The 19,732-nt window shown below is 49.1% G+C and overlaps 6 protein-coding genes across 9 annotated transcripts in view; 4 read left to right on the top strand and 2 right to left on the bottom strand.

Annotated features, from left to right (window-relative positions):
• The window catches only part of LOC1272156 (glutamine-dependent NAD(+) synthetase), a 38,237-nt gene extending 35,454 nt beyond the window's left edge, over nucleotides 1-2,783 (bottom strand). The window contains exon 1 of the mRNA XM_061646135.1: nucleotides 2,647-2,783. The gene's annotated coding sequence lies outside the window, so the exon portion shown is untranslated. The remainder of the gene's footprint in view (nucleotides 1-2,646) is intronic.
• The window catches only part of LOC1272157 (cytosolic carboxypeptidase 2), a 32,463-nt gene extending 29,487 nt beyond the window's left edge, over nucleotides 1-2,976 (top strand). For all 4 annotated transcript variants that reach the window (XM_061646123.1, XM_061646124.1, XM_061646120.1 and 1 more), the window contains exons 14-16: nucleotides 970-1,158; nucleotides 1,250-1,576; nucleotides 1,714-2,976. In XM_061646123.1, the coding sequence (XP_061502107.1) occupies nucleotides 970-1,158; nucleotides 1,250-1,576; nucleotides 1,714-2,209 (1,012 nt within the window). In that variant the 3' untranslated portion in view covers nucleotides 2,210-2,976. The remainder of the gene's footprint in view (nucleotides 1-969; nucleotides 1,159-1,249; nucleotides 1,577-1,713) is intronic.
• Nucleotides 2,977-3,671: 695 nt separating this feature from the next.
• On the top strand, nucleotides 3,672-6,254 carry LOC3289615 (uncharacterized). Its single transcript, XM_566306.2, has 2 exons — nucleotides 3,672-4,447; nucleotides 4,524-6,254. Exons 1-2 carry the CDS (start codon nucleotides 3,864-3,866, stop codon nucleotides 4,753-4,755), a joined length of 816 nt encoding a protein of 271 aa, XP_566306.2. The 5' UTR covers nucleotides 3,672-3,863; the 3' UTR covers nucleotides 4,756-6,254.
• LOC1272158 (large ribosomal subunit protein mL40) lies at nucleotides 5,677-7,753 on the bottom strand. Its single transcript, XM_311037.5, has 3 exons — nucleotides 7,586-7,753; nucleotides 7,256-7,510; nucleotides 5,677-7,156 (listed from the first exon to the last, which is right to left on the bottom strand). The coding sequence occupies exons 1-3, from the start codon at nucleotides 7,609-7,611 to the stop codon at nucleotides 6,844-6,846; spliced, it is 594 nt and encodes a 197-aa protein (XP_311037.3). The 5' UTR covers nucleotides 7,612-7,753; the 3' UTR covers nucleotides 5,677-6,843.
• A 235-nt stretch (nucleotides 7,754-7,988) lies between these two features.
• On the top strand, nucleotides 7,989-9,223 carry LOC1272159 (cytochrome c oxidase subunit 7A, mitochondrial). The gene is made up of 3 exons (XM_311038.6): nucleotides 7,989-8,215; nucleotides 8,396-8,512; nucleotides 8,601-9,223. The coding sequence occupies exons 1-3, from the start codon at nucleotides 8,204-8,206 to the stop codon at nucleotides 8,742-8,744; spliced, it is 273 nt and encodes a 90-aa protein (XP_311038.5). The 5' UTR covers nucleotides 7,989-8,203; the 3' UTR covers nucleotides 8,745-9,223.
• Nucleotides 9,224-11,622: 2,399 nt separating this feature from the next.
• On the top strand, nucleotides 11,623-13,973 carry LOC1272160 (uncharacterized). The gene is made up of 3 exons (XM_311039.4): nucleotides 11,623-13,091; nucleotides 13,204-13,309; nucleotides 13,385-13,973. Exons 1-3 carry the CDS (start codon nucleotides 13,021-13,023, stop codon nucleotides 13,616-13,618), a joined length of 411 nt encoding a protein of 136 aa, XP_311039.2. The 5' UTR covers nucleotides 11,623-13,020; the 3' UTR covers nucleotides 13,619-13,973.
• The last annotated feature ends 5,759 nt before the right edge of the window (nucleotides 13,974-19,732 follow it).

Here is a 19,732-nt window from a genome sequence, read left to right as displayed (position 1 = left end):
GCCGTATCGTATCACTATTAGTAGCCGAGTTCGTTGCCTATTAAAATAGTATACTGTCTTAGTGAAATGAATTAATGAATCTGAAGCTGAATCTCATTTGCAAAGATTCATGATTCTCGAAAGATTCACGAATCTCTAGGAAGGGGGAATCTGAAGGGATTCATAACTCTCCCAAGATTCACAGACCTTGAGCCTCTTATTATTACTCTTCTTGGTGTCACAACCTACGTGGTCATGGCAGCCTATGCAGCCGGAGAGGTTATTTTACGGGAAGACGGTTAAGTCGTGCGTGTTAATGACTGTACCATGGGATCGAGCAAATTAAATATTTTTGAAAATCATACACTTTAAAGATTTATGAATCCCTGAAATGTTTTGACATTAACTAATCTTTGAAGATTCATGAATCGTTGAAGATTCGTGCATCCTTGGAGATTCATTATTCTTAAGAGATTTATGTATCTTTAAATATTCGATTCGAGATTCGAATCATTCATCGCTGAAGATTCATAAGAATGAATCTCAACGAAAAAATCATCTAGCCCAACATTCCACAGTCCCTTATGGTATGTGATATGTCATTTCGGAGCCATCCATAAATTACGTAATGCTCGTAGGGAGAAGGCGGGAATCTTAAATACACTCTTAGTGTTACCCCAGACCTTGCAGAGTGATTCGCAATCAAACAATCAAATTCGAAACAAATTATAACGTCATATAGTGCTTTTGCTAAACAACTTCTTACACATAGAACTCTTATTAGAAGCATGCAGCGATATTTTACATACAAATCCGCTTTTTTTTGTTTATTGTAACACAGCGTAACGCTACCAGGATTTGCTAATTCCCTCTACGAGCGTTACGTTATTGATGGATGGATTAATTGTGATTTTAGTATTGATTTTCCATAGCTGAGCGGCAAACTTGCTGATCCAACCATTAACTTTTCTCCCATCTTTCGCCGCACAGAACGGTGGAGGTGATGAAATCGGCCAGCCCGGACCACTGCCAGGTGCGGTTCTCGCTCAAGCGCTCCATCTGGACCGGCACGCACTCGGACGGGTACGTGAACGATTGCTACAACCCGCGCCCGATCTCGTGGGGCGCACCGCCCACCCTCGTCAAATCGACCCACTACGACAATGAGGCGCTCCTCACGTAAGTCGCGATCGCCCGTTCTTCCCCTTTGTTTGCTTCTCCACCTCGCATCCCCACCGGTCTGCCTAATCGTTTCGCAACATTTTCGCAGCGCCTGCTCGCAGAAGCTGGCCGCCTGGAAGGACGAAAAGCGCAGCATGAAGGAGAAACACCACAAGAGCCTGCTGAAGCACCACTCGCACGTGCTGGGCGCGCACAAGGACAAGGAAAACCGGAGCGTCCGGGTGAAGATCACGGTCGGGTCGGAGCAGTACGCGACGGCGGCGGCGGCGGCGGCGGCGGCCGCCGCTAACGGCACCGCCGGCGGCAAGCACAAGCTGCCCGGCGACAAGAAAGCATCCGACCAAACGCCGGACGGTGGGCCGGCGGGCGGTGGCGGAGGAGGCAGCAGCATATCGCGCGTCAAGCGAAAAACGCGGTACGATTGGCCTTTCCACCCCGAAAGGATTTCCCCCGCAAGGGCGCTTTTGTTTCATTTCCATTTCCGTCTGCTCTTCTCCCTTTTTTCTCGCTCTCTCTCTCTCTCTCTCATTTCCGCGCGGACACCGACACCAGCTCGACGCTGAGCAAGATTGTGGAGAAGGCGGAAATCATCACGCACCTGTCGCGGTCGGCCCGGGTCGGGCAGTCGCGCCGGCTGCTCACCACCAGCAGCTCTCTCTCGACGGCCGGCTCGCCCCGCAAGGCGCTGCTGAGCGTCCCGTCGACGGCCGGCCCGCTGTCCGCCGGGCCCAACGGCACCGGGAACGGGGGCGCCCCGGACCGCCCCAATGGCGTCCCGTCCCCTGGCGTCAAGCCGGGCAGCAAGTTCCGGACGGGCGGGATCGTTGTCACCGCCGCCCAGCCACTGCCCAAGATGCGCAAAGCGTACGCCGGCCCGCGGGGCAAAAGTACGGCCTCGCCGATCAAGCTGCCGACGACCAGCATCGACATCCAGCTGACCACCCTCTGCTCCGAGACGGAGTCCGAGCGGAACGTGAAGGTGATTACGGGCAAGAAGCACAAGAAGAAGCGCACCGCCAAGGAGAAAAAGGATAAGCTGCCCTGCTAGGGGCTGGTTCATTGCACTCCCCCCCTCAAGTGTGTGTGTGTGTGTTTGTGTGTGAGTATGCGTGCGTGTGTTTGTGTACATAGCGTTGTATTTCAAGCGTTTCTTTGACGCGTTCAGGCGTGCTCCGTTCCCTTTGCCCGGAGCGCGAACGGAAGTTCAGTTTTGTAAGCTAAGCAGCAGCGGGGTGGTGGGGAAGGTGGAGGGCACACGCAAGCCGTACCAAGATAAGCGAAATGATTTATAAACCATTCTCAAGAACGACACACGTAGTGATGAAATAAAGCTGAAATAAAACAAACATACAGCAATGATGGGGAAAGCATTAGGGGGAGGCAAGGGGGTACTTTTTTCGCGACACAGCTTCTCCACTTCTCTCTCTCTCTCTTTCTCGCTCTCTTGGTGGTTGTGTTGGATGGTTTACATTACGTAAAACTTACCCACGCGTCAGGAAAGGCCGCTGGCAGGCGGATGGGACAGGTGGCGGTCCGGACGAGCAACAGGAGCGGCTTGAGGACGGTGCGGGCGATTGATTGTGGCTACCCGTGGCGGAGGGGGGCTCCGGATTTTCTTTCGGTTTTCCTGCCAAAGGCACACACACACGCACACACGCAAACGCACACACAACACACACAGCGACTTGCTACGCGCGCAATCCAACGGAACAACACGGCCGTGTGCCTTACCGTTCGGTTACATCAAGCATCATACATTGAGGGGCAAGAAAATGGGAATGAAAAAAAAGAGAAGAAACGGCTGGCGAAAAACAATACACTACACTTTCTGGACAAACAAAACTGGTTTTTACAATTGTTTTCGGATGGGGGGTGGGTAATTGCTGGCTGGCGCTTCTCCCTTCGCCGCCGAGAGCGAGCCAAAGCGGATAACGATTTGCGGGCGGGCGGTACGGGCAGCAACAAGAACAACAACAACGGAAACCGAGCAAGCGCGGCCACAACAACAAAAAAACACACACGCACATACACACAGCGCATGGGAGGGCAAAACGTCAAACGTACGTCGCTGGCAACAGATGTTCGAGCAGCAGTTCGAGCAACAGTTCGAGCAGTGTGTGCGTATCGTGAAATCAGGGTTGATGGGGCGGTTTCAAATCGAATGCAACGCTTTAGTGATGGGTACATACATATGGGGGTGGGCAGGTGGGGGGGGGGGGGGGGGGTGGGTGAGGGACATTCCGATATTCTTTGATAAATCGATATTTTTTTGATAAATTCTTTTAAACATGACCTACTCCGTTATTTACGGATTTTCTCGATTGAAACTTCATTGAAAAAGTTCTTTTGGTCCTTTGTATTAAAACCGGCTCTGGAGCCGTTGGTGCGGAGCCGTGGGTGCGGAGTCGGCTCCGGAGCCGTTGGTGCGGAGCCGTTAGTCCGGAGCCGGCTCCGGAGCCGTTGGTGCGCTCCGAAACGCCCATCACTATCGAAGGGTTACCCATGACGACAGCGGCGGGACAATGCTGCGATCATAGTAGCCACTTGCGTTCTTTTCGCCAACCATGCTGTCATACACTCGCAACACTTGCATTTTCCAACGACCAACCGGAGGTGTTAGTTCACTGTTAGGACTTGCCAAGTACAGTTTTGCTCGTGATTTGATGGTGATTTTGTGTCGTTTGTGCCGATAATACGTAGCGATGGACCAAAAGGCGGCCTTAAAGCGGGTGGGCAACCGGTTGCGCGCATCTCGCAAAGCGAACCTTGCATTTCTGGCAGTTTGCGGCGACTACCTGTGGCACGGATCGGACGACCACTGGCCGGTGGATGTGCCGTACGAAATCGGTGCTGATGATGCAGTGCAGCCGGAAGTGTTCGACTCGTTCGCCGATTTTCTGGCAGCGCTGCACAACACGAAGGTGCCGGCGGACTTCCTGGAGGTGTTTGTACTGTGCGAAAGGGCGCACGCCGTTATGAACGACTTCGACGCAATGGAGTACGACCTAAGGCCGACGATCCAGCGGGCCGGCGAGCGGCCGGAACTGCTGCAGGGCATCAAGCGGGGCCAGTTTGTGCGAGTGGCCCGCGTGCTGCGGGAAGTTTGCTACCGTCGGCAGCTATTCGAGCAGCTGCGCTACGATATGATAGAGCTATACAATGTGATGAACAACGACCCGGCATCCACCGACGACGATTCGGATGATGCCGGCGATGGCGGGGCAGCGGTGGGGCAGGCCGCGCAGCCCGCCGGGAATGTCCATTCGACCGTCAAAGGGAAGACACGGTAAGTGCTGAGCGTTTGGTTTGGCTCCAGCATGATCAGATGTTTGTTTTTGTTTCGTCTCGTTTCATTTCCATAGAATTTGGCTCCTTTCGCTGAATCTGAAGATAACGTCGCTCGCGCAGGATGTGCACTATTTGACAAATTTGCTGGCGTTAATGGAGACGGGAAAGGGTACGCCCCATTTCTCGCCCTTCTCCTTTTCGTCTAGTCCAACTTCGCGCAAAGTGGCGAGGAAAACGATCCAACAAAGTGTTGCAAAACGGATGAAGATGGAGGAACAGCACATGCACCAGGGCACCACTGCGTAGGCGAAGGTCGTTACTTGTTACATATTATATAGAGCATTATCTTATTCATTATTCTAACTCGTTCATAACTTTGTTATGCTGCGTTACCAGCGTGCCTTAACCCAACATTGTAGAACGACGTGGGTCTAGATTTTAACAGATTTTCCATTTTAATAAACTTCGAACACGTTACATAAATAAATGGCTGTACAAATTGTATATATTATATTCTTAATATAATATATAATATATTCTTTACCACAAGCTTAGGTAAGCATACTCCCAACGGCCAGTTTGATTTTAAAACCCCATTCGGTCCCGCATTCGAGCACTCCGTCTGACCCCAATCGAGCAGAAATTTGTCAACAAACCAATGCCGCTTACGGTGTGCAAGGTGCAGCTATGTTTCTCTTCCCTCTAGCGAAGTCAGTAGCCAAGTGTTTTAGCCAAAAAAGTAAGCAACCATGGCACCATTGGTCCGTGTCGCTCGATATTCAAGAAACCGCTGGGCAAGGATGGCTAGCAGCAGCAGGATTACATGAGCAAGGACATGAAAAAGTGGCTGAAGGTGGAGCAGCTCGAGCGACTCAGAGGAGGAGGGGCGAGCAGACGGTGAGGATGGAACCGCACTCGAGGATCTGGCGGTAGAGTTTAACGCCCAGCTGGGCCGGACCGTCATTGACAGTGCGGACGTGATGATATTGAGGTCGGAAGCGTGCACGAGGAGTAGCTGGAGACGGAAGACCCTCTTGCGGGAGTCGTAGCTGAGGAGACTCTTGCAAAGCATCGAGCTGCTCATCGTCGAACGGGCGGAGGTACGGAGTTTCAGAAACCCAGAATCGGAGTTGTCCGGAATTATTCGGAGTCATCCGGAGAGGTCATCATTTGGAGGTGTCGGCTGTAATCGGAATCGTCCGGAGTTGGCTGAAGTCGCCGTTGTTCTGAGTTTTAAATATGATCTATTTTCTCTAAGACTAGTGGCTTTGAGTTGATCGAAGTCAGCAGAAAGGAGACGGAGTTGGAGATGAAATGCCTGACCACAAAAACATAGCCCACCTACGAACGACCCTGATCCTGATGACTTCAGACGACTCAAACTCCGGCCCACTCCAGACGACTCTGGATCACTCCGGCCAACTCCGGATGACTCCGGACGGCTCCAGACGATTCCCAATAGCTCCGAACAATGCTGGATGGACCTTTCTTCCGGAATCGGATCCGAAAATTTCGGAGTTGGATTGTAGTCGACAGCGGATTTCCGCGAGCTTTACCCATCATTAGTGTACAATGCAGTACGACACGCACGCTGCTGACCGAGATGGTCGGGATGGAGCGAAGCAAAGTGCATTTTGTAACTACATAGTTTCAAAGTACACATGGATGATTTTGTATTATGTTGAGCATAATGTTAATTTAAAAAAAAACCTTTAACGGTATCTTTAAAGAACATTTCAATGGAGCTTGTACATTTGTACCGAAAATAAAAATAATTAAAGCATACTTCTCGATAACCATGGAAACCTCAGGGACGTAAAACGTTTTTCATTCGCTTTCTAATGTACCATTTGTTTTTTTTTTCGAGTTGAAATATGTAAGATTGTCAAGCGATGATGAATCTTGTAACGAAGATTCATTCGTATTCATTCGTAAGACACAAACATTCAAAGCTCGATGTCTCTTAAAGTCTTAAAGTTAACATTTAAATTGTTACATGTTTAACAGTTATGGGGTTTATAAAGTTCCACCCGTTCTCTATAACAAATTTTAACTTAATATGATCGACAAATCGATAGAAATGTTTTAAATTAAGTAAAATGGGGCATACAACCTCATACAAAGTCGTTAAACCTACCCCTACTAAGAATGGAATATTGCTCCAAATTCTCAATGACCAAGGAATGACCTCATGCAAACGATTGATTTAAATCCTTTTTTTGGTAATAGACGCACATTTGTTTGTTCCGTTTATTGCGAGATGCAAACGAACGTTCACCCTCGCCGGCCCCTAATAGAAAGTTCGCACACTAGTGGTAAGGTAAAATAATAATCGCCGCGACAGTTTCGTAGCTAGACACGCAACACTCCCAAAAACCCAAACCCCAGGCCACACTATTCCCACTTCCGCGACACGTCGATGTACTCGCCGTCCGGTTGCTCGTAGTCTTTGATCGGCGGGGTAGAGACGGGACCCTGCGCCACGAACGGTAGCAGGGCCGGGTCGGGCTGTATCGCCCGCTGGTACAGCTCGTCCGACGCGAGCTGCAGCTCGCCCAGCGCCTTCGCCTGGGCCGCCACGATCCGATCGAACAGCTGGTAGTCGGCCAGCTTCTCCTGCATGCGGTACTTGGCCCACTGCTTCTCGAGCAGGGCGCGGCTTTCGAGCAGCTCGGCCGTCGGTTTCGGCACGTTTCGCTTCCGTTTGCTGGTGGTAAGACAGTACAAGAAAAGGAAGGAAAAACAAACACTTTAGAATGTGTGTATGCGTGGGGGCGGGGGCAGTGGGAACTGTCCAGGACGCTACCTTTGCTCGTCGATCAGCTCCATCGGCACCTCGAGCTCCTCGATCGGTTTGAGCTGGCGGGCGTTCTTCTCCAGCCGGCGAATTTGCTTCTCCAGCCGCTTCCGTTTGCGCTCCTCCCGCTGCTTCACGATCTGTGGGTCGAGCTTTTTCTTCTTCTTGAGCGGTTCGGCACACAGCACCGGTGTGCTGCGGAACAGCAGGCCGGTCCCGCTGTGGACGGATCTCGCCGCCGATTGGCCCACGAGCGGGAGCAACCTAAAAGCGCAGAGAGGTTAGGTACCGGGGGGGCGGCATGGGACGGGACAGCCATGATCGGGCTAAACGCCTTACCGGCTCAGCACGGGAAGCAGCGACATTCTTTCGCACGGGAAAACTTAATTTGCGGGACTAAATTTTACATAAACAGAGCGGCACCACAATGACAGCTGTTTCATAACAGACGCAACTGACAGCTGCTGGCTCGCGCTGGCTGTCAAACGGTGCTCGAATCGGTTTATGTAACCCTGATGGAATGTGCATATGGCACGATTATTAATAAATTTATTGAGAAGAAAATCCAAGCACAACAATTTTTTCACGTGCTTTGGACCGGCGCCCGCTGTAGAAGAATAGTTATTTTTCACTTCACAGTGGCATAAACATGGCGGGTGGGATTCGAATATGCGAATGCGGTTATTAATTTTTCCATAAAAATGCCGCAGCAATGCGGCGTGCTATAAACGCTTGACAGCCGCGGCTTTCCATGTGCGGCTAGCGCAACACAACAGGTCAGCTGTCACCTTTTCGGGGCCGTCATATTTTCTTATTATTTTTTTTTTTTGCTCTCCAAAACCCCCACTTGCACTGCAAAACGCCATTCTGTTCTGCGAGGCAAACTCGGACGCAGGTTACGCAAATAACTTCACCTTTTCGCAGCTCGAGAATCCCAGCAGATCTCACCCATCAACCATGAGCTACAAGGTAAGCAAAGCAAGGGAGAAAAACGATCGAATCCAGGGCACAAACCTACCGACGGGGAAACGGGGAAAACCCGCTGAGCCCCGCTGACTGTTTGGTGTGGTGTGGTGCGCGTTCGGTGGCAATCACAATTACGTAAGTTCATCGCAATGCTCAATTTTCGTTCAACTCTCGATTTGGCAGAACGTCGCCCGGCTGGTGCTGCAGCAGAACCGCCAGTTCTCCCGCACTGCGCCCGCCTCGTCCAGTGAGGTCGCCGAGGGCTACAAGCAGCTGAAGCACATCCAGGAAAAGTTCCAGGTAGGTGGAAGGTGGTCTTAACCCGCACGTAGACCTCCCGTACGCGGTCAGCATCGTCTACACTGCACTGGTTCTCTTTCTGTCTTAGAAACCGGATGGCAAGCCCGTGTTCCTGAAGGGTGGCCCGATGGACAACGTGCTCTTCTCGCTGACGATGGTGCTCAGTGTGGCCGGGCTGGCCGGTATCGGCAAGCTGTTCTACGAGCTGAGCTACCCGAAGAAGGACGACTAGATAGGATAAAGGTCTTTACCCCCAAAAACGAAAACTAAAGTGACCAGAGTTGCCGTGTGCCCATTACACACCCCGTGTCATAACATCTCCCGCCACACCAAAAACAACCCGTGTGACACCAACGAACAAGCAGCGGCAGCCGTAGTTCAAACTTTTCTGGCCTCGAAACCAATATTTATCTGCGCGGCAAATGGATAAGGGAGTAGCAGTCGGTGGCGGCGGTGGTGGTGGTGGTGGTTTGCTGCGTAGCGTGTAGAAACCCCCACCCATTAAAAAAAAAAAAACTAACTTCCCTCCTCCCCGAAAGTGTGTATTTGTGATTAACCCTGTTTTTCATGCGTGTGTCTCCTATGGTTCGATATACGGGATGCTCCAAATTGTGCGGAAACTGAACGAAACGATTCCATTAACACGGATCCCGACGTTACACATTTACTCTCTTGCATTTATCAGCAAATAAATATGTGTTTTGAGCAGTAGGCGAGAGAATTTGGGCAGCGTGAGGAGCTAGCCGATGTCCGAAAAGCATCCAACGGTGGAAATGTGGTGGATTTTGCTTGTAGCTCCTTGCTGGGAAGGAGACAACTGAGACGACTGACAGGAACACGAAACTTTGATTAAGATATTGCTGGACTCTGAGCGATATCTGCTTGCGGGAGGTTCTGAGCATGAAATGGGACCAGCTGGCATGCTTTGTGTCACATTGATGGCGGGCCTTTTTTGGGATAGGAAGAGGTCAGTTGAACGAGCGCAGCCTAGTTGGGAGACATATAGTTCTGGGAAATTCTGCCCAACACCCGACAGTGTTGTTTCGGATTTAACGGAAAGTAGGCTCGGTGGCCTATTGAGCAATTGAGCGGACTCGAACACTCCTGCAATAGGCCGAGACCGTAAAGCGGCTGTAGTGCCGAATAAACAAATGCACAAAAATCACGCTGGCAATCACGTCATTTAATTGGAGTGGGAAAACAGACTTATCATTGGTGTTGAGTTACCTTCAATCACTGACGTTGTAGCAAAAACGTCCCGTGGTCGTCAACTCGCACAACTTAACATCATGCCCGTCGTAGGTTCAAGCCGCACACGGATCGTCCCCCCGTAGCAAGGATTGACTGTTCGACTGCGTGCATTTAATGAGTCTCGAACCAAGCAGAAGAAGATTATGTTTATAGAAGTTATTGCGAGATTAGTACAAGGGTCATCAATAATGGATGTTACTTCTGCAGGAATCTGGCAAAACGAAGGCGAAGATAGTTCCAGAGGGTCCCCAACATTTGATTTTAACCCTTAAGATAAAGAGTATTGGAAGCAATACTCGAGCGATATTCGAGGATCCTGGACAAAAAAAAATCAAGGATTTCTGCAGATACCTGAGTCATCTACGAAAAGCAATGGCAATGATCCGTATGACGGGGTATTGAGTCCCATTTCAACTGAAGCTGTACGAGAGGACAAACACCGTTTCTCTCTCTCTCTCTCTCTCTCTCTCTCTCTCTCTCTCTCTCTCTCTCTCTCTCTCTCTCTTGTTGGCCTGCACTCGATAGAGCACGTCGAAGTGACATGGCTCGGTCAACAACAATTCTCCAGGATGCTCGGTCCCTGGCTGTAGCCTCCCATCCATGTAGATACCCGATCTCCGACAGGTTTCGCTTCCCCTGATACAGACATCGAGTTCGCAGTGCTCCCCTACGCCTTATGCCGAACTGGGGATCGCTGTCGAACATCTTCTTGGTGGAGCTTGAGTCATCCGGCATCCTCATAACATGCCCCAGCCATCATATCCTGTCAGCCTTCGTCACCGGAAGGGTGTACGGTTCGCCGTACAGCTCGACAAGCTCGTGGTCACACAACGCCAAAGATGGTCCGGAGGATGCGTCGCTCATACACGCCCAGAGCGTTGCATCCTTCGCTCGGATGGTCCAGGACTCGTGTCCATAGAGGACCACTGAGCAAATCAATGTGCGATATATCTCACAATGGGTTCAAGCTCGTCATGGGTTCAAGCCTAGTACGGACCGTCCCCCCGTGGCAAGGATTGACTATCCGTATGCGTGGTAATGAATTAAGTCTCGAAAGCCTGTATAGGCCGGCACGTCCACGTAGGACGCCAAATAGAAGAAGAAGATCTCACATTTCGTGCGGTCTCGAAGTCCTCTGGATCTCAGCAATCGGTGAAGCCCATAGTATGCACGATTCCCCTGCACAATGCGTCTCTGTCACAATGCGACATCTGTGACAAAGTACAGGCGGTCCCCGAGATACACGGTTAATGGGGACCGAAAACGTCCGCAAAATACCGCGTATCTCGAATTTCCGCGTAAGTCGAATCTCTTGATTTCCAGCTAAAATATCACTAATTTTCGTGTAATTTTGCAAGTAGGGGGTGGTTTTAGCCTCGTTATGAATTATTTGAGGTGATTCTGACTGAATATAACAGTTTTAAACCTTTTGGAATAGTTTTTAACATCCCATCGAAACGGACATTATTTGGCAATTTACAATTGATGTGTCAAATCAGTACAATTTGCTCAAAGAACTATCAAATTTAGAAAACCGCGTATCTCCGAATCCGCGTATAAGAGGTACCGTGTATCTCGGGGACCGCCTGTACTGAAATTAGAAGTTTGTCCCACTGTTCAGCCTAGACATGTATTTAATGTTTGCTCCAGTCGATGATCTGGCTGGTCAGAACGTTTCGATTTACGATTGGAATCCGTACATTGCCAAAAAAGGTGGGCAAAAGAAATAACTAAAGACGGAAAATACGTTGACCATTAAATGTTTTAGCAAATGGTCTAAGCAATGCAGCTATTTTTGCCACTAAACCACGTGAACTTATGTATTATGCCAAAAATTCAAACTTTGCAGGAATGTACCCAAACACAAGAAAAAATCTAAGACACTTTACCAATTTCCAATATGAATATCATACTGAATGCAAAATGAGGTCCCAAGAATTCATGGACTGTGGGAAATTAACATGCATTCTGGAAAACTGCGGTTTGCCAACGCTCCAATGCTAACGTCAGCAACAGGACAGTGCAAGAGCTTGCACAGAGCTCTGCTAGGAACATCACTTTAACACTGATTCGCTGAACGATTTGACACGACGATGCTTTGTTTGCTGATGGTGTAGTTTGACACGACGAAAAGAATTTGATTGCTGTACCACGTATCGCAACTCTCTTTCGAATCATTCTCAAAAATTGGTTTAAGGTTCGACTGGATAACTGAGCACTAATGCATCAGGAGCATTACCCGTTTAACGCGTCTGCTTGACCCGAATTTGACGGTCCGTCTCCAGTTATTAGGAAATTTCTCATCGAATACGTCAGTAGCTATTAGATTCAGCGCGTTCGGCTGCGCGAGTGTAAGCACCCAGAATAAACCGCACGCACCTAACGACTTCTGCAAAACCTAACCCCAACGTAGGGCCCGATCCTAACTAGCCAAACCAACGCTGCTTCCGGTCGGTCGTCTATTTTTCAATGTCCACGCGCACCAGCAAAAAAAAGAAAAGCGAAGTGAATAATTAATGCAAGCTATTGATGATAAACTGCTGATTAAAATAACATATTTATGCCATTCTCGCTCCCTGCTCTGCCAGGATTGGAGAAGAAAGAAGACGTCCACCAGACCAGAGCGAGCTGTCACTTTGATTCGTGCGCATCGACGGTGAGACGCGAGATCCACGCGGCCCGTTCTAGCGCTGGATGGCACCAAAAGATGCTAATGAGTGCCATCCGAGACTCGCTAGCCGGCCAGCCAAGGATGTCCGAGGAATCGCGCGTGGCCTCGAACGATTGCATGCATGCGAGATGATGTTAATGAACCGTTTGGGTCACTCGGCCCCAGGACGCAGCCAGGACGAGGGCGAAGGCGCGGGCCAATGGACGGCAGGTCTAGTCTGGGACGCCCTCGCACACCGAGGCGGTGCCAGGCAAAAAAGGGACGTTCCCAAGGCACTATAAAAAGCTTCGGCCGGGTCGGTCAAGGCATCCAGACACAGCCTGCAAACCGCCTCGAGCAGTACGATTCCGGCATCCCGGGACCGCTCCTTAGTGTAATTAGTGTGTAGATAGGAAGTGGGCCGTTTTCACCATCACCATCAACCTGAATGTATCAGTAACCTTTCGCCAGGATCGTACCTGTGTGCCTGCGTTCGTTTTACCGTGTGCGCGTCCTTGGAGCCAGTTGCTTGTCCACGGTCCTGCTGTGATTAAGTGTTCTTTTGAGTGTCTCTGTGTGTAGTAAGATAGTTCTAACAAAAATTGCAATGTCGTTCGGAAACGTTCTGCTGCTAACCGCACTGCTCGTGGGATATTCCTACTGGAGCTTAGCCCAACCGTTAGTATCTCGGGCACCTACCTGCACTGTCTGGCTTTTGTCCCCTTTTCCTATCGCAAACTCTGCTAACTCTGTGCCTGCTAAAATTTTTCTCCCCCGCTCGATACTGCAGAACGAACCTGATCGAGATCCGGTGCAAGATGCAGCGCGACGAAGACATCAGCACGTGTAAATACGGCTTCTACATGACCACCTGCAAAACGTTTGCCTGTTGGAAGGTAGGTCCTCGATTTCAGTGCGCTCTCGTACAATCGTTCACCGTTCCGAATCGCCTCTTCCTCCCCCCCCTTTAGGGCCCGAACGAACCGTGCGGCGGCGAGCTGAGCAACAACATGCTGTACGGCAAGTGCAAGTCCGGGCTGCGGTGCTGCAACGGCCGGTGCACCGGCTGCCTGAACGGGGTGTGCAGCGACTCCTGCCACCCGTCCAAGCTGCACAGCTTCCAGCATCGCTCCGATCCGTACATGGTGGAGGAGCGCCACCTGAGCCCGCTCTACCGGTTCTTCGACTACTACAGCAACGAGTAAGGCGGCTGCAGTCACACTCCGCCGATCAACCCGATCACCACAGTCACACAGTCACCCGCACTACCCCGATACTTACGCCGATCGAGCAAAAGAAGAAGAAGAAGAAGAAGAAGAAGAAGAAGAAGAAAAAAAGATAAATAAACGCTTCGCAACACAACGTGTCGCAATGGTAGCCACTTCAAACGATGCCAGTGAGCTTTGCCATTCCGCGCAACGATCTCCGCTCTCCTGTCCGCTGTCCGGAGATCCTGGGAACATTCCACCATCCGCAGCCCCTCTAGACAGTTTGCTTCTACTTAGATAAGAACACGTATAGCCCTTCAATAAAGCAGAAAAAAAAGTAATGTAACATCTACATGAACCCAGTGAAAGCACGCTGAACGTTTCGATGAGAGTGTTGACGTCATTCGAAACATCTAGAATTGATGGACAGCTCTTTTCGGATTGCTTCTATAGGGGGTTCAAAGAAAACCACAACCTGGAATACCAATTAAATACACTCCTACACTATTTCCTATACTGCACAGATCCTGCCGAGTATTGTTTGTTGACCAGCGGGAGGTACTAGGAACTGTAATGGTTCCAGGTCCGGAATAATGGTGTAATGGTTTAGTATCTGTTTCTGTACCAGTATGGGCACTTTATCCGTTTCAGCAACCACTATGAGTGGACTCTTCACAAACAAGAATCGTCTAGTGCACATGTCCGTCATCGACTGAGCTGCTAATAAGTAACACGAACTATCCTGCTATCGGTAAATCAATTATCACTCGATAAGTGAGTCAGGCCAATGCCAGATCTTTCCAGAACGGGTAAAAGTAAGGCTCAGCCCGTTACGCGTAACGCCTGTTTATCGCAAACCCAAGTAGCGTTTTTGAACGCATGTTGTAACTGCCGTGGATGAGCAAATTAATAGCTAATCATGTCTTAATATTGATAATTTTTAAATGATAATTAAAAAAGCAACAATTTTTGAACAAATATAAAGTAAAGTAATCACTACTAAGGATAAAATTCATTGATAATTAATCTGTACAAATAAGTTATAAATAAACTATGATATTATTACTAAGCTATCATTTTAACAGCAATCAGAGTTAAATATTCTTTAATACATAAAAATAATTAATAATAAAAATGATTATTTATTTATTCACCCAGCTATTGATAAATCAGGATAATGTAATACTTACAAGTGTTTATTAACCACACTAACCTCACTTAAAAAAAGAGCCCTCGCACCTAAATAAATATTTATTCAAAATGGATTGGAAATATAGATTGAAAAGGTAATAATTATATTTGTTATATTTAATAAACTCATTTATAAATATTTTAAATATTTTATATTTTCTACTCATAGGAAATGTTACTCCAATTGAAAGCTTTTAGGGTGTTTATGAACATCCTCCTTTAGACTATTTTTCATAAACCATAGAGCAGCAATGAAAAATATTAAACCTGTTATTTACTTGTAGTTTAAAAATCCCTTTAAAAAGTTTAATAAAGTCCCTTTAAAAAGTTTGTCATTGCAATTTCAATTCATTCAAATAATATGCACTGGTCAGTCACGTGGATCAGTTTTAAACAGTTTTAAAAATGCTGCTTGGGAATATTTTAACGGATGTAACGCTTCTCCAATGTAACGTAGAGGGCTGAGCCTTACTTTTACCCTATATCTTATCTGTGCTTTTATTGGTAATGATTTAAGCACGTTGAACATGATTGACCGCTACAAGCTGCTAGAACTAAAAAAAAACCATTTCAAAAAGAAACATGGAGACGCCCAGTACTTTATGTGCTTTTTTTGAGACAGGCTTGTCAAACACACGGTCCACTCGGAAGCCTTTTAATTTGGTCTATACGCAGCTGGAGAAGGAGTACGACCGCTGCCCAAAGCATAATGTGGGAGACCTTAATGCTCAGATCGGACAGGAGGAGATGTATAAACCAACGATCGGAAGTTTCAGCGTCCACCAGCTGACAAACGACAACGGCCTCATGTTGATAAACTTTGCCTCCTTCAAGCACATGAACATCCACAGTACCTTCTTCCAGCTTGCACGCCGCCTTAGTTGTACCTGGAGAAACCCTAGTGGTGGTTCAATGTCCCAAATCGTCCACATTCTGATTGACGGAAGGCACTTCTTGGATATTATCGACGTCAACGCCTATAGAGGCGCAAACGTCGACTCGGACCATTTCCTGGTTATGGTAAAGCAACGCTAGAAACTCTCCGTGATTAACAACCAACGAAGTCTGCCCGCCCCAAGCCTCAATCTGGACCGGTTGAAGTGTGCTGATGTGGCGGAGGGGTACGCGATGCCCCTCACAGACCACTGGCGTAGGGTGGAACGAGCCATTAACACTGTAGAGAGAAGAAGGAATGGCTCGAGGCAGAGTGCAGACGCGCACTATGCGAGAAGAATGCAGCGCTTGCCCGCATGCTACTGCATGACCCCAGTCGGAACGTCGAGAGCTACAGACGACTGAGGAAACAGCAAGCCCTGCTCTTCCAGGCCTGGTAGTGCCGTTTTGAAGAGTTCGATGAGCAGCTGTTGGAGCAGCTAGCCCAGTAGGGGAAACTCACTTGTTTTACAGGAAATTGAAGGAGGTACGGAACGGGTTTGCTCCTAAAACCGCAATGTGCCGAGCTGTTCAGGATGGGGTCGCGGAGAGTCTTATCGTCGAAATGCATCAGCTGATCGTGAAAGTCTGGGAAGAGGAGGAACTACCGGAGGAATGAAAACTGGATGTCAGTCATCCAGTCTATAAAAAGGGCGACAGGCTGGAATGCTCGAACGTTCGAGCCATCACAGTCCTCAATGCCTTCTACAAGATCCTGTTCCAGATCTTGTTCTGCAGACTTGCTGCTGGATTTGTTGGAGGCTACGCACCACCTGTTCTTCTGCTATCTTGTCACAGTCGTTACTTTGAACAGCGATATCAGTGGTCCTATATGGACACGATTCTTGGACCATTCCAGCGGAGGATGCAAACGCTCTAGGCGTGTTTGAGCGACGCATCCTCCAAAGATGGTCCATTGGTGTGTTCGAGCATGGAGCGTGGAGGAGAAGGATAAACCACGAGCTTGTCGAGCTGTAGGGCGAACCGGACATCCTTCCGGTGACGAAGGCTGGGGCATGTCATGAGGATGCCGCACGCATGCCCCACCCAGAAGGTGTTATAAGGCGTAGTTGATAAAGCGTATTATCATTGTAGGTGCCCAGAATGCCAGAAAAGGTCTGGATCTACATTCATAAAAGATCCAAAAAAAAACTAAGCTCCAGAAGGAAAACACTAAGCGTGGCATCAATGTTCAACAACGTCCGATAACTTACCTTACGTTACCGCATAGAAGCCAACCTATCCCTGGTGGGTTGTCATCGGCCAAAAATAAACAACACAACCATAACTGTGCTTGCCCGTTTGAGTTTTGCTTAGAACGTAAACAAAATCCTTTATTTAACACTTTAAGCCCGACGATCGAAGGTAAATAATAGCAGAATAGGCCGATATATGATTTAGAGATTATTATTTTTTTATTTACCCGCCCTCTTCCCACTTGTCCTTTTATCGGTTTTTGTTTTGTTTTATTTTTTTCCGAGTGGTTTTTTTGTGTTTTCTTTTATCGGGTTTAGCTTTATCGGGTGGATTGTTTTAAGTTGGTAGTTGTGTTTTGTTTTTTTCGTTTTATTCTTTTTTAAATGTATATGTACGCATTTCTTTTCCTCTTCTGTTTCGCTTTCCTTGTTCGCTAGAATACTCGCTTCTACTTCGTACGGATCGCAATGTATTAGACGTCTTACTCGCACTGCGTGTCAGCGCGATTTTTGCGTTTTCGCTGGTGTTACCCCGCTTGCTTTACGCAACATCCGCAGACTTTGTTTTCATCTTTACCCGGGGGTTCGAGGTGGAACCACGAGCGCGTGTTTCGAATGCGGTTTTGTGTATCATCGTCAGCGCGCGTTTCGTTTACTGTTCGCTTTGCGAATAACGATCGGACCCGCGTAGTGCCTCACGGAGCCACACAGGAATGGGGAGCGATCGGAGGTGAGAGAAATGTAAGGGAGGGCAGAGACCAAGAGCGGGAGGAGAGGTCCGTTGTGCGCCACAAGCCAAAAACCGGGAAAAGGGTCAACAGAAAGCTTCCAAAACAATCGGGTCGAGAATAGAAAAACGTGTGGTGTGGGTGAGGGCAACCGTGCTCGAACGAATTTCGCAATGTCCAAAAAGCTTCCCGAAGCCACCGAGCGTTGACCGGTGCTGCCCAACAACCGGCCGGCGTGACCGTACGCCGTCCCGCGGTGCACCCGTACCGCCTCCCGAACCCGGTCGTGGCGGATAGTACGCGACGTGATTGAAGGCCGTGGGCAGGGAGGAGGGGAAGGAGCAGCAGAAAGCGGGTCGCAGTCTCGTGCAAAATTATGTTGCGGATTGTTTGTTGTTGGTTTTTTTTTGTTAACGTAACGCTCGGTGTACCTGTGGCCGTTGGCCGTGCAATGTACACCATGCCCCCGTGTCGACCGTCGTCACCCTGCCCACGCGCGCGCGGCACGGCAAAACGGAACCGGAAGCTGCTGCTGCAGGAGGCACGCACCGACAGAGGAGGAAAACAGGAACTCGCACTCGGAGGAGAGTACACGCACGCGCACAGCGAGAGAGCGCAATTCCGTGCAGAAGTGAAAGGTTTTCAATGTTTTGGAAAATAGAAAAAAAAAACGATCGAAAAAAATTGGTAAAATCGAACAAAAAAAAAAAGGTGGTTTGACCCCAAATGGTAGGAGTGCGGTTAGGGCACCGGGACGGGACGACAGGCGGCGACCGGTGCTGGTTCGCGGTTGGAAAGTGCTCCGGAGCGTTCAACAACTGGGCGGTTGGGTGCTTTTGGCGGCGAGTTTACGTTCGAGCTAGGCGCCCGGAAGCGTCCCGGGAATTGGAATGAATGGGAGTGTCGGGGGAGGGAGTTAGGGATAGTTTTGAACGGGATTTGGGAGTCCTCCACACGTCTAACCTTGCTTAGAGTGCAGCCCGCAAGCGGACAAGGTGCCCCCTTCCGAGGGATCGACAGAATTCGCGCGGGAACAACGGCCGATGCTCGCGCGCAGAAGGCTGGCGAGAAGTGGAGAGGTGGGTCACGTGGTACGTGCCCAACCCGCAAAAGGCTCCACCCGGGCAAAACCAGACACACCGGGCTGGGCTGCCGGCCGTACCGATCGCATTGCCAAATTTAAAAAAAAAACGGAAATAAGAATATGCACTAGGAAAAATGAAACCGAAAGTTGTTTGTTGTTGTTGTTGTTTTTTGTCGTTGTTTTGTTGGCTGGCTGGCACGGTCTTACGTTCTAGCGGTAGGAAGGTTACGACGCTGGCGAAGAATATGGCGGTTTGCAGCAGGCAGCTTAATGTATATACGCTGTAGTTGCGCCGACAGTAGGATTAGAGCTTAAAGATAGGAGGTGAGTAAAGAGAGTCCGGTATGCGTGGTTCGTTCTTGTTGCGTAAAGTAGCGAAAGATACCGTCACGGCACACATTGTGGAGCATAGAGTAGAGTTATGTTTTTTTTAATTGTTTTTTTTTGCATTTTCATTTGCACTACGGATCCTGGAACGGGTCGGGACTAGGTGGGGGCGCGGACCGTTGCAAAAAAAACAAACCAGCGAGAGCAAGCATGGGTAACGCTTGCCCCTCCCCGGGCGAACAGTACCGTCCCGAACCTGGGCCCGATCCGTCTCCTCGCTGTTTCAGAGGGAGATCCTTTGCTTCCCACACACACACACATACACACACTCGCGTAGCGCACGTACACGTCATTAGCGCGATGGTAGATCGCAGACGCAGCCCACCGGGCGAAATGGTACCGCCATCTTGCCGAGCCGTTGAAATTCTGTCGATCAGAAGAACGCACGTGCGCATCTAGCCACTGTTGAGACGAGAGGGAGGGGAGGGGAAAGGAGGGGAAGGAGAAAAGGGGGAAACGATTTTTATCAACATAACGCAATGTAACGCATAGTAACGCATGGTAACGTAACGTTACGTAACGCATTGTAACGTAACGTAACGTGTTGTAATATGGCAAAAAAAAAGAAATTATGAGAAAAGGAGAAAAATCC

This window comes from Anopheles gambiae, chromosome X (assembly GCF_943734735.2).
Source record: "Anopheles gambiae chromosome X, idAnoGambNW_F1_1, whole genome shotgun sequence".
NCBI classification, from domain to species: domain Eukaryota; kingdom Metazoa; phylum Arthropoda; class Insecta; order Diptera; family Culicidae; genus Anopheles; species Anopheles gambiae.
Note: the sequence above shows the minus strand (reverse complement) of the source record. Positions and strands in the feature narration are given on the sequence as shown.

What these genes read in the sequence shown, in the direction of transcription:
- LOC3289615 (XM_566306.2), top strand. Translation starts at nt 3,864, where the DNA reads ATGGACCAAAAGGCGGCCTTAAAGCGGGTGGGCAACCGGTTGCGCGCA. An exon ending in ACCGTCAAAGGGAAGACACG is followed by an intron (nt 4,448 to 4,523) that starts GTAAGTGCTGAG and finishes TCATTTCCATAG; the next exon opens with AATTTGGCTCCTTTCGCTGA.
- LOC1272158 (XM_311037.5), bottom strand. Translation starts at nt 7,611, where the DNA reads ATGTCGCTGCTTCCCGTGCTGAGCCG. An exon ending in CTGCTTCCCGTGCTGAGCCG is followed by an intron (nt 7,511 to 7,585) that starts GTAAGGCGTTTA and finishes CTGCGCTTTTAG; the next exon opens with GTTGCTCCCGCTCGTGGGCC. An exon ending in GAGCTGATCGACGAGCAAAG is followed by an intron (nt 7,157 to 7,255) that starts GTAGCGTCCTGG and finishes TCTTACCACCAG; the next exon opens with CAAACGGAAGCGAAACGTGC.
- LOC1272159 (XM_311038.6), top strand. An exon ending in ACATCCAGGAAAAGTTCCAG is followed by an intron (nt 8,513 to 8,600) that starts GTAGGTGGAAGG and finishes TTTCTGTCTTAG; the next exon opens with AAACCGGATGGCAAGCCCGT.
- LOC1272160 (XM_311039.4), top strand. Translation starts at nt 13,021, where the DNA reads ATGTCGTTCGGAAACGTTCTGCTGCTAACCGCACTGCTCGTGGGATAT. An exon ending in TACTGGAGCTTAGCCCAACC is followed by an intron (nt 13,092 to 13,203) that starts GTTAGTATCTCG and finishes TCGATACTGCAG; the next exon opens with AACGAACCTGATCGAGATCC. An exon ending in AAACGTTTGCCTGTTGGAAG is followed by an intron (nt 13,310 to 13,384) that starts GTAGGTCCTCGA and finishes CCCCCCCTTTAG; the next exon opens with GGCCCGAACGAACCGTGCGG.